Here is an 11165-nt window from a genome sequence, read left to right as displayed (position 1 = left end):
AGAGCGAGAGGAAGGGAGAGGCACACCTCGTACTGGGGTCAAGCCTGCAACCCAGGCATGTGCCCTGACCAGGAATGGAACCGCTGACCTCTTGGTTCATGAGTGGATGCTCAACCACTGAGGCACACCAGCCGGGCCCAACGCCTTTCTTTTTCATGAGGCTCTTTTGCTTCCTAACCATGTGTGAGGCGGCGCCTCTGCAGCTCCTGGCACGTCCTCTCCTCCAAGGCATGTGCTCATATGATGGGCCCTTGCGAAGCACTCGTGACAGGGCAGGTTCTGTGCTTGGCAGCAAGGAGACAGGGGGGCAGGAGCCAGGCGCTCTGTGGAGCTCGGAGCTCCCGGAAAGAAGCTGGGGAGCCACTGAGTGGCAGGTGCGGTGGCCCCGGGAGAGAGTCTTGGACACGCTGCGTTCAGTTTCTACTAAAATTGCCTTGGTTCTGTCTGTTTCGTCCTTCTCGATATACCACGAGAGTACATGGGGCTTTGTACCTTGTGGGAAATGTTCACATAATTATTAAAATCCCCAGCCCCAGCAGATACCTAAGTGCTAACTTGGCACAATTCCCACGGCTGCTGCCTTTATCAGTATAATAAAAAACTTGTATCTACCAAAAGCCCCAATTCTTGACTTTTAATATGAATGCAGACCTACCCATCACTATCACAACATTTACTGAGCGTCTGTCTGGCCTCGGTCATGCACTGGCACCAGCGAGGGGTGCCAGGCTCAGAGGCCTGCAGCCCAGTGGCGAGGAGCAGGCTTTACAGTGTGCGCGGGGTCAGCCCCGGCATCTCCTGGTGCCGCGGGCAGCAGGAGGCGGCACACGCTCAGCGCAGGGGTGGGAGCCTGACCTGGGGAGTTAAGAGGGAGTGGACCTGGGGAGAGACTGAGATGGCACTGCCAGCCCAGGGCACGGGTGTACCCAGTCACGCAAGTTTAGCTAACGGAGCTGTGCGGGGCTGGGGGAGGTAGCAGTGCCGGGAAGCGCTGTGGGCAGGGGGTGGGGCTGAAGCGCAGGGGCAGCGAGTTTCGCAGGCCTGGGAAAGTAGTCCCGGGCCTGGAACGAGGATTAGCGGTTAGACGCCGCTGGAGAGTCCACGTGGGGAGAGGTGTGGTCAGGTCTCAGTGCAGAACTATGACTGCTGCCACCAGCTTCGCAGGAGCAGCGGGAGGAAGGGCCCCGTCCAGTTGTGCAGCAGCCCAGACAGAGCGGGTGGGCCTGAGGGGACATCACCCCGATCTCCTTGCTCAGCTCCTGGCTTAGGGCCCAAAGGCAGGGATGCTGTCTCCCAGCACCCTGCCCAGGAGGAGCCATGGCAGCCTGTGTGCCCCTGACCTTGTCTAGACTTGCACCCGCGACCTGCCCTGGCGCCTCCTTTCCCACGGCCGCCCAGCCGCCCAGGAAGGCTCCAGGGCTGTGACCAGTCCCATCTGGCTCTGCGAAGCGCAAGCAGCCCTAAGTCCCAGTGCACACAGACAGCAGGCACCCTGAGCAGGCACTTGCTAAGCACTCAGCACACACTCACTCCCTTGATCATCACAACCTGCGCAGTAGGTGCTATCATCACTTCCATTTACACAGGAGAATGGAGGAGCAGAGATTTAAGCCTAAGTAAAGATGGCCAACACTTACAGAGCACGTATTCTGCGCCAGACATCATTCAAACCCCCCATCTGTATTAAATCAGTCCTCCCTGCACCCCGTGATGAGGGGCACGGAGTCTGTACCGGACCAGGGGGAAGCTGCAGGTGGGGAGTAACTCATCCAGGTTAAACAGCAAGTCAGAGCAGTGGGGGATGCAGACCTGACGTTCGGGATCCAAGGCCTGGCCTCTTCGCCATCATGCTAGACACAGGGGCAGGCCACAGACGATGCTTCAGTTCCTCAGTGAAGGTGCTGGCGGCCACACAGGTGTGCGTCCTGTCCAGCCAGTCCCTCCCTGGCCGCTGTGACCTGGCCCCTGCTGGGGGCCAGAGTCTCCAGACCCGAGGCTCTAAGCTTCCCTTCTCCAGAGTCACCGTGGAGGGACTGTCCCCCTCAGGGAGTCAGAGACGCAGGTGGGGGTGAGGTTACCTGGTACCCAGAGATGTGCTGCATCAGGCGGTCACACATGACATTGCTGGTCAGGACCAAGTGCAGAACTTTCACAGCTGCGTACATGGTGTGGTCATCTGTTGCTAAGGAAATGAGGCCCAGGAGGATGGCAGGCCCGCCAATGAAGTCCAGGCTGCTGGCAGCGGGGCTGGAGTGGAACACCCGTACCCCTGTGTGGGACAAAGGGGCAAGCCATCAACAGGCATAGCCTCATGCAGTGCAAAGTCCCCGCAGCACCATGCCACCTTCCACTCAGGACAGAGAGCCTGTGCACAGGGGGCTGGCTGGGAGGAGGGGCCTGTGCACAGGGAGAGGGGGGATGAGGGGCCTGTGCACAGGGATGGGGGGATGAGGGGCCTGTGCACAGGGAGAGGGGGGAGGAGGGGCCTGTGCACAGGGAGAGGGGGGATGAAGGGCCTGTGCACAGGGAGAGGGGGGATGAAGGGCCTGTGCACAGGGAGAGGGGGGATGAAGGGCCTGTGCACAGGGAGAGGGGGGATGAAGGGCCTGTGCACAGGGAGAGGGGGGATGAAGGGCCTGTGCACAGGGAGAGGGGGGAGGAGGGGCCTGTGCACAGGGAGAGGAGGGAGGAGGGGCCTGTGCACAGGGAGGAGTGAGAGGAGGGGCCTGTGCACAGGGAGAGTGGGGAGGAGGGTCAGGGGCTTAGAAAGTCTTAAGTCACTGGGAGAATCTATGCTGAGTCCTTCAGATCACTGCCCTCCATCACTGTCCGGAGTGCAGGAGAAGCCAGATGCCTTCGGTGCCACCTGAGGCTGCTGGCTCCTCTGACACCTCTGCCCCTCCACCCTGCGGCCCTGGGTGCTTGCACCAACTCATTGCTTTGACAGTTGCTGGCACAGAGGCCCACTGCGCCCATTACTTGTGCTCCATTGTGCACAGATGCCGGCATGGAGAGCAGCTGCATTCACTACCAATTAGATGCAGTGAGGTGAGCTGACCTCACTCAGTGTGGAGACCAGCTCCCTGGCAGGGTTAAGCCCCCAGCTCCTCCCTCCTGTGCTGGCACCGCCCTGGCTCCACCCGCTGTGTCCCCAATGCAGCTCAGGACTCCAGGCTGCACAGGCGCTGGCACACGCTGGACCTTCTTCCCAAACGCCGCAGAGGCCGAGCCTGACGTACCCAGGTGGCCCACAGCCACGGCTCCGATGGTCCGAAGAGGGCCTGCGAGGTGGCCAGCACAGTTTCTCAGCAAGAACACGGGCATGGCGTTGTCACGGGAGGAAATGTTCATCTAGAGAGAGTGGAAAGCGGGGAGCTCCTCACCCTCCCTTTCCCGGGAAGGAGGGGCCTTGTCACAAGCTCCAGGAGGTCAGGTGCCGAGTCCGGCCCAGTGCTAGCACCTGGCTCTCGGGAAATACACCCGGGCCCATCCACGTCGGGAGCCTGGAACCCAAGGCCCGGCTCTCCTGTCCTGCCTCCCAGCTGCGGCTTAATCAAGGGTGCAGCTTTGGTTGTACAGTTGTGCCACACATGTCCCACCTGCTCGGTGTGGAGCCGAGGCAGGCGGGAAGGGCCTGGCACACCTGCAGGTGGAGCGTGCTGCAGAGTTCTGTGTGGCCACGTCCCTCCGGCTCTCCATCTCTGCAACCTGGCCTCACTGGCCACAGAGCCTGGGAAGTGGGCCCCTGGCCTCCCCCGTCGGAAGGACGCTGCTGGTGAGGCACTTCCTCGTGCCCAACTGGGTCTACCCTGAGCCTGCTCACCAGCAAAGGCAGGGCCTCTGCCTGTGACGGTGGGAGACTGAGCACATCAGCCAAGTCATGAGCAGTGAGCACGGAGCTCTGCACGCGGAAAATGGGTGCTCAGTGCCGCAAAGGGTTTAAATATTCTGTTTGTTCTTGCTCTGCCGTGAGGAATGAGAGCATCTACGTTCTCCTCTGAGCAATTACAGATCAAAGGTTTAGTCTTATGGGAGCTCATGGGTGGGGAGTCGACTATGTTAGCAAACAAAGTGGGAAGCACTCCTCATGTCCCCTCTGCACATGCGCAAGCACCCAGCAGCACTCACTCAGCATTAAAAGCTGAAGGCAGCCCTGGGATCATGATTCCGAAAGGGCAGCAAGTGACGTGAGCAGGCGTACCTCCTTGGCAATCAGGCGGCTGTCCACCTCATTGTACGTGCTTCTGATGTCCGCAACTCTGGTGGTGGACGAGCTGGCCACGTGGAGGCCCATGGACACCCTCTCCTCGGCCACCAGGGGCACTGTGCCTGCACCAGGGTCTGCTCCTGAAGGAACAGGTCTCCAGTCACTTCTAGTCTCATTGCACAGAGAAGAAAATTAGTCCTCAGAGCGTAAAGATCTACCGCTACTGGCGAAGTAACCATCGAAAGAATGTTTGTTTCTTCTTACATTGTATGTTGGCATGTTGTTACTTTGTATGCTTGCATGTTGTGTTCACGTGTCTCATATTTTGCCCCTCCCTGAGCGTCTCTGACACATACAAAATCGTGGATAAATCTCACAACGTTAACCCTACTATGATACAGAGGCCTTCCAGGTGTGAAATTGCTATGTTTGCAACACCTATCAAGGGTGCAACCCGGCTCCCCCAAATCAGAATGATAAGGATAAGAAAGAGCCTTATAAGGAAGCGACACAGGCTGGGCTGACAGCCCGAGGTGCTCCAGTGAGTGGCAGCGCCCCGTGTGCCAGGACTTTGGGTCAAGGAGAGCCCCGTGTGCGACTGGAGAAGCAGGTCAGAATGGTCAGTGCAACTGGCTGGACACCTGACTGGTCGCAGTGCTGGCCAGCGCTTAGCCAGACAACAGGAAGGCGAAAGAAGGTGCGGGGCCTAGAGACAGCAGTGCTCCACAGCTCCCGGCCGCTTCGCTATCACAGGACATGTGGACCGAGAGGCACTTATCGCCCGTCCCAGCTGGGAGCTGACCCCTTAACTCGGCGGAGCGCGGAGAGCGATGCTCCCGCTTCAACAGCCGACAATCAATAATGAAAATGTGGATGTTTTGTCTGCCTGTTTAATAATTGAAAACAACAGTGTACTTTAGTTAAAAAGCTCCTTCATTAAAAGGAATGTATCTTATTCATCTCACTCTCTTGTCCTCTTTGCTGATGGTATGACCCACCACTCTCCTCCATCATGAGCTTTGGAGCGGAAACATGAAGGATGTTGTCATTTCCTTTCCTGTGACATTTTCTGTTGCTTGTGAACATACAATGATCCAATTACACAGGTCTTCCTGACTGACCGGCCAGTGCTGAGGTTACTCTTTATAAATATGCTATAAATAAATGGATGTCTGGTTTTAAAATAAAATCAGCAAGATCATGATCAGTCAGAACACTCCACCTTGGGCAGGCACAGCTTGGAAGTTTCCGCAGTATCTCGGGCCGAGTTTGTTAATAACTTCCAGAGTTTCCACTGAGACGGCGTCTTCAAAGAGGTATGTGGGGCCCAGACGCCATGTTAACGTCGACCTTTGTTTCCAAACCCGAGGGGTAGCGATATAGCCGTAAACATCCACAAACGATGATGGCTCCATCGAAAGGAAAGGTCCTGGCAAGGCCTGAATGTATAACATCTGTTAACAGGAAAAGGGTGGAAGGTGGTTAGCTTGGGGATTAATCAAATAAATACCTGTGGACATAAAATGATGTACGTCATTCTTCTCTCAAGGTGAAAATTCATTTTACCTAAAAACATTACAAAGATAACTCTCAAAGCTGAGAAACAAGGTAGCAAAAACGGTTATGAAATGCTAGTGGGAGTGGGTGACACTGCGCCTTAGGAAACAAACTGAGGAATAGTGAGAGCCCTGAAATGTCCATTTGTGTGTTCCATTTATCCAACTAAGAGCCCATGTGTCCAGTATTGACATGTTAACTTATGTACTGAAAATAATTACAGATACACAGAATGGAAAGAAAGAAAATCACCTCTATTTGCAAAGGGTATGTCCACGTGGAAAATTCCAAGGAATCTACAATTTAAAAAACCACCCCAAACTCCTAGAACTAACCAGTGAGCTCAGCAAGGTCCCAGGATGGATACATGATCAACACACAAAAGTAACTGCATTCTAAGTCTAACAATGAACATGCAGAAGCTAAAATCAAGATCAATACCATTTACGACTGCTCAAAGGAAATGAAGCACTTAATAAAACCCGTGCAAGATCTGCATACTGAAAAGTCCGAAAGGACGGTAAGTGAAGCAGAAGAGACCCATGTAAAGGAAGGGACAGACTGTGCTCCTGGAGAGGAAAACTCAACATAGTGAAGATGTAATTTCTCCCAAAAATGATAGATAGGTTTAACGCAACCCTTTCAAAACCTCAGAAGGCTTTTTGTAGACAGACAAGCCAATTCTAAAATTTATATGAACAGACACTGGCTCTAGGCTTAAACAAATAGCCTAATAAGTAGATTAATTCTTCTTTTTTGAAATATTGGGTACCACTCCACCCAATATTAAGGTTTATTATATAGCCACACTAGAGGCCCAGTGCACAAAATTCATGCATGGGAGGGGTCCCTCAGCAGTTGGACATCACTCTCACAGTCCGGGATCCCTGGCTCCTAACCACTCACTTGCCTGCTTGCCTGATTGCCCCTAACACCCTCTACCTGCCTACCTGATTGCCTCTAACTGCCTCTGCCTCGGCCCTTGTCACGGCAGCTTTGTCTGGAAGGTCGTTCGGCTGTCCGGTCTAATTAGCATGTTATGCTTTTATTAAGCCTGATCGCCCCTCTGCCTCGGCCCCCACCACCATGGCTTTGTCCAGAAGGCTATCCAGAAGATGTCTGGTCTAATTAGCATATTACCCTTAAATTAGTATAGATAATTAAGACAGTATGGTATTGGTAGGGGGATAGCCATGTAAACAATGGAATAAAATAGAAGATCCAGAAATAAACCCATACAAATATGCCTAACTGCTTTTTAACAAAGGTTCAAAAGCATTTCAATGGTAGGAGAGTGGCATCTTCAACAACCAATGCTGAATAACTGGACATTCATAGGTAGAGAAATAAACAGCAATCTAGACCTCATGTCTTATACAGAAATCAGCTCAAAATTTATCACAAACTAAAATGTAAAGTTTTAAACTAGAAAACACTTTTTAAAAGCATAGGAGAAAATACTCAGGCAAAAAGTTCTTCAACTTGACACCAAAAGCAAGAACTGTAAGAGAAAACTGATAAATTGCAGTTTATTAAATAGCCAATAAGATATTGGCTCTGAAAAATCCATGTGAAAGAAGATAAAAATAAGCTATAAATCAGGAAAAAGTTTTTGAAAATTGAATACTTGACAGAGTACTAGTATCTAAAATATATAGAAAAACCCTTAAAACTCAACAGTAAAATCACACAATGCAATTAGAAAATGAGCAAAAGACATGAACAGACATCACCGAAGAGTATATACAGATGGCAAAGAAGCACATGAGAAGATGTTCAATGTCATTAGCCATCAAGGAAATGCAAATTAAAAACATACCAGGAAGAATTAACATTGTTAAGATATCCATACTACCCTAACCAACCTATAGATTCAATGTAATTTCTACCAAAATACCAATGGTATACTTCACAGAACTATAAGAAATAATTCAAAAATATATCTGGAACCGCAAAAGACCCTGAACGATCACAGTCATCTTAAGAAAGAATAACAAAGTTGAAGGGATCATACTACCTGATATCAAACTATATTACAAGGCTACGTTAATCAAAACAGCATGGCACTGGCATAAAAACAGACATAGAGATGAATGGAACAGAATAGAGATCCCAGAAAAAACCCACACATATATGGTCAATTAATATTTGATAAAGGAGGCAAGAACATACAGTCTATTCAATAAGTGGTGTTGAGAAAATTGGACAGATAATTGCAAAAAAATGAAACTAGACGCCCTTCTTATATTATGTACAAGAAGTAGCTCAAAATAGATTAAAGATTTAAATGTAAGATTCAATACCATAAAAATCCGAGGAAAAAACATAGGCAGAAAAATCTTGGACATCTCTCTTAATAATATTTTCTTCTGACATTCCTCCTCAGGCAAGGGAAACAAAGGAAAAAATAAATAAACAGGATCACATCAAACTAAAAATTTTTGCATAGGAAAGGAAACCATCAACAAAACAAAGGGACAACCCACTGAATGGGAGAATATATTTGCCAATGCTACATCTGATAAATGGTTAATATCCAAAATTTATAAAGAACTCATACAATTCAACACCAAAAACACAAACAATCCAATCAAAAAATGGGGAGAGGACTTGCATAAACACTTCTCTAAAGAGGACATACAGATGGCCAATGGACATGAAAAGATGTTCAATGTCACTACCCATCAGAGAAATACAAATTAAAACCACAATGAGATATCACCTCACACCTGCCAGAATGGCTATTATCAATAAATCAACAAAAAACAAATGTTGGAGAGGATGTGGAGAAAAGAAAACCCTTGTACATTATTGGTGGAAATGCAGATTGGTGAAGACACTATGGAAAACTATATGGAGGTATCTCAAAAAATTGAAAATGGAACTGCCTTATGGCCCAGAAATTCCACTTCTGGTTATATATCCAAAGAAACTAAAAACACTAATTTGAAAGAATATATGTTCGTTGCAGCATTATTTACAATAGCCAAGCTATGGAGGCAACCCACTTGTCCATCAATAGATGAGTGAATAAAAAAGCTGTGGTACATTTTCACAATGTAATACTTTGGCCATAAAAAAGAAGGAAATCTTACCATTTGTAACAGCATGGATGGACCTAGAGGGCCTTATGCTAAGTGAAATAAGTGAGTCAGAGAAAGACAAATAACATCTGATTTCACTTATGTGGAATCTAAAGAACAATATACCTAAACAAACAAAACAGAAATAGAGTCATATATACAGAGAACAGAATGATGGTGTTCAGGGGGTTGGAGGGTTGGGGAACGGAGTGAAAGAGGTAAAGGGACTGACAAGTACAAATTGGTATGTAAAGGACAATATAAGAAACATAGTCAACAATATTGTCATAACTATGTGTGGTGCTAGCTGGGTGCTGAAAATATCAGGGGGGAAATGTTGTAAAGTATATGATTGCCTAACCACTATGCCAGTGATGGCGAACCTATGACACGCGTGCCAGAGGTGACACGCGAACTCATTTTTTTGGTTGATTTTTCTTTGTTAAACGGCATTTAAATATATAAAATAAATATCAAAAATATAAATCTTTGTTTTACTATGGTTGCAAATATCAAAAAAATTCTATATATGACACGGCACCAGAGTTAAGTTAGGGTTTTTCAAAATGCTGACACACCAAGCTCAAAAGGTTCGTCATCACTGCACTATGTCATACCCCTGAAACTAATCCATAATAATATTGAATGATGCCTGGCCAGTGTGGCTCAGTGGTTGAACATCACGCCATGCACCGATTCGACTCCAGGTCAAGGGCACATGCCTGGGCTGTGGGCTCAATCCCCAGGGAAGAGCAAATAGCAGGGAAAAAGAAAAGAGGAGGCAGCCGATAGAGCTTCTCTCTTCATCAATGTTTCTATCTCTCTTTCCCTTCCTCTCTCTCCAAAATAAATCAAAAAATGTTTTTAAAAAGGTTGAATATAATCTTTAATGAAAAAAATTTTAATTGAAAAACGCACCACTACACACTTATTAGGCTAATTACAAAACAGTGACAATACCGAATGCAGAGAACTTGAGTCATTCTTGCTGGTGGGGATGTGAGATGGGGACAGCCGCTCTGGGAAATAGTTTGGCAGTTTCCTATCGAAGTAAACCTGCAATTGCCACAGGACCCAGCAGCTGGACAGTTGGGTATTTACTTCAGAGAAATGAAGACTTAAGTTCACACAAAAAAACTGTTCACAAATGTCCATCGTGGCTTTATTTTTAACAGCGAAAACCTGGAAATAATCCAGATGGTCTTCCGTGGTTATGTATCCATTTCATGGAACACTACTCAGCAGTAAAAAGGAATGAACTATTGAAAAGTGCAACAACTTGGGTGAATTTCCCGAGAATCCTGTGAGTGGAAAATCTAACCCTAAACAATTATATTCTAAATACGCACACTCCTGGAGATATTTGACTGGACATGGACAGCACCTAAAACAGTAAGTAACACATAGTAGGGGCTTGATAAATGTGTAATGAGGAAGGAAAGGAAGGGAGGAAGGGAGGGAAGGAGGGAGAGAAAAAAGGGAAGGAGAGAGGTCTAGGATTGATAATGATTGGGAAAAAACGCTAATTTTCTGTTTTGGAGAACCTGTTCTCATCCTCTCGCCGCATCTTTCTGATGACAGGTACATTTTATTTTTGTAAGATACTCTTACCAGAAGACGGCATCACATTTACCTGGACGTGTCTATAGAATTTAGGTTGTTCTAACCTAATGAGTGTCGACCTGGGCTGTTTTGCCCCGAGCCAACAAAGGTCTGGAAATGTGGGGATATTTTGGTGTCACAAGTGGGGACAGGGCATGCTATGGCATCTTGGGGACCACAGACTGCTCAGTGTCCTAATATACATAGAATAGACCCCACAACAAAAATTACCAAAATGGCAATACTGTTGACATTGAGAAACCCTATTAACCTAAAGCTCTCCATCCTGGCTGAGTATCCGCTCACCCGGGAGACTTTGGAAACACTATGTGTTACTTACTGTTTTAGGTCCAAGAGGTCACCGATTCGATTCCAGGTCAAGGGCACATGCCTGGGCTGTGGGCTCAATCCCCAGGGAAGAGCATATAGGAGGCAGCTGATAGAGCTTCTCTCTTCATCAATGTTTCTATCTCTCTCTCCCTTTCCCTTCCTCCCACGGAGGGTCTGCGGTGACTGACCCAGGACACGGCCGTCCGGGCTGTCCCTGTGCATGGGAAGTGCGGCCGGTGAAGACGCCCTTCACTGCCTGGCTTCCCTGGGACCGCTGACTGGTGGCTGGAGCACGATGGTCAGGTTCCTCCGCTCCTGGCTCCTCGCCCTTAAGCCTCAGGACCACGGTGACTAAAGGCCTGTGATGAGGCACTTCCTCCAGATGT

The 11165-nt window shown here is 48.7% G+C and overlaps 1 protein-coding gene across 1 annotated transcript in view; it reads right to left on the bottom strand.

The window, feature by feature from the left end:
• WDFY4 (WDFY family member 4) overlaps positions 1–11165 on the bottom strand; it is a 258657-nt gene that overhangs the window by 153060 nt on the left and 94432 nt on the right. The window contains exons 20-23 of the mRNA XM_006757129.2: positions 5430–5661; positions 4202–4347; positions 3240–3351; positions 2079–2269 (exon numbers count right to left, since the gene is read on the bottom strand). Coding sequence (XP_006757192.1) covers positions 2079–2269; positions 3240–3351; positions 4202–4347; positions 5430–5661 — 681 coding nt within the window. The remainder of the gene's footprint in view (positions 1–2078; positions 2270–3239; positions 3352–4201; positions 4348–5429; positions 5662–11165) is intronic.

This window comes from Myotis davidii, unplaced genomic scaffold, assembly GCF_000327345.1.
Source record: "Myotis davidii unplaced genomic scaffold, ASM32734v1 scaffold854, whole genome shotgun sequence".
NCBI lineage: Eukaryota > Metazoa > Chordata > Mammalia > Chiroptera > Vespertilionidae > Myotis > Myotis davidii.
Note: the sequence above shows the minus strand (reverse complement) of the source record. Positions and strands in the feature narration are given on the sequence as shown.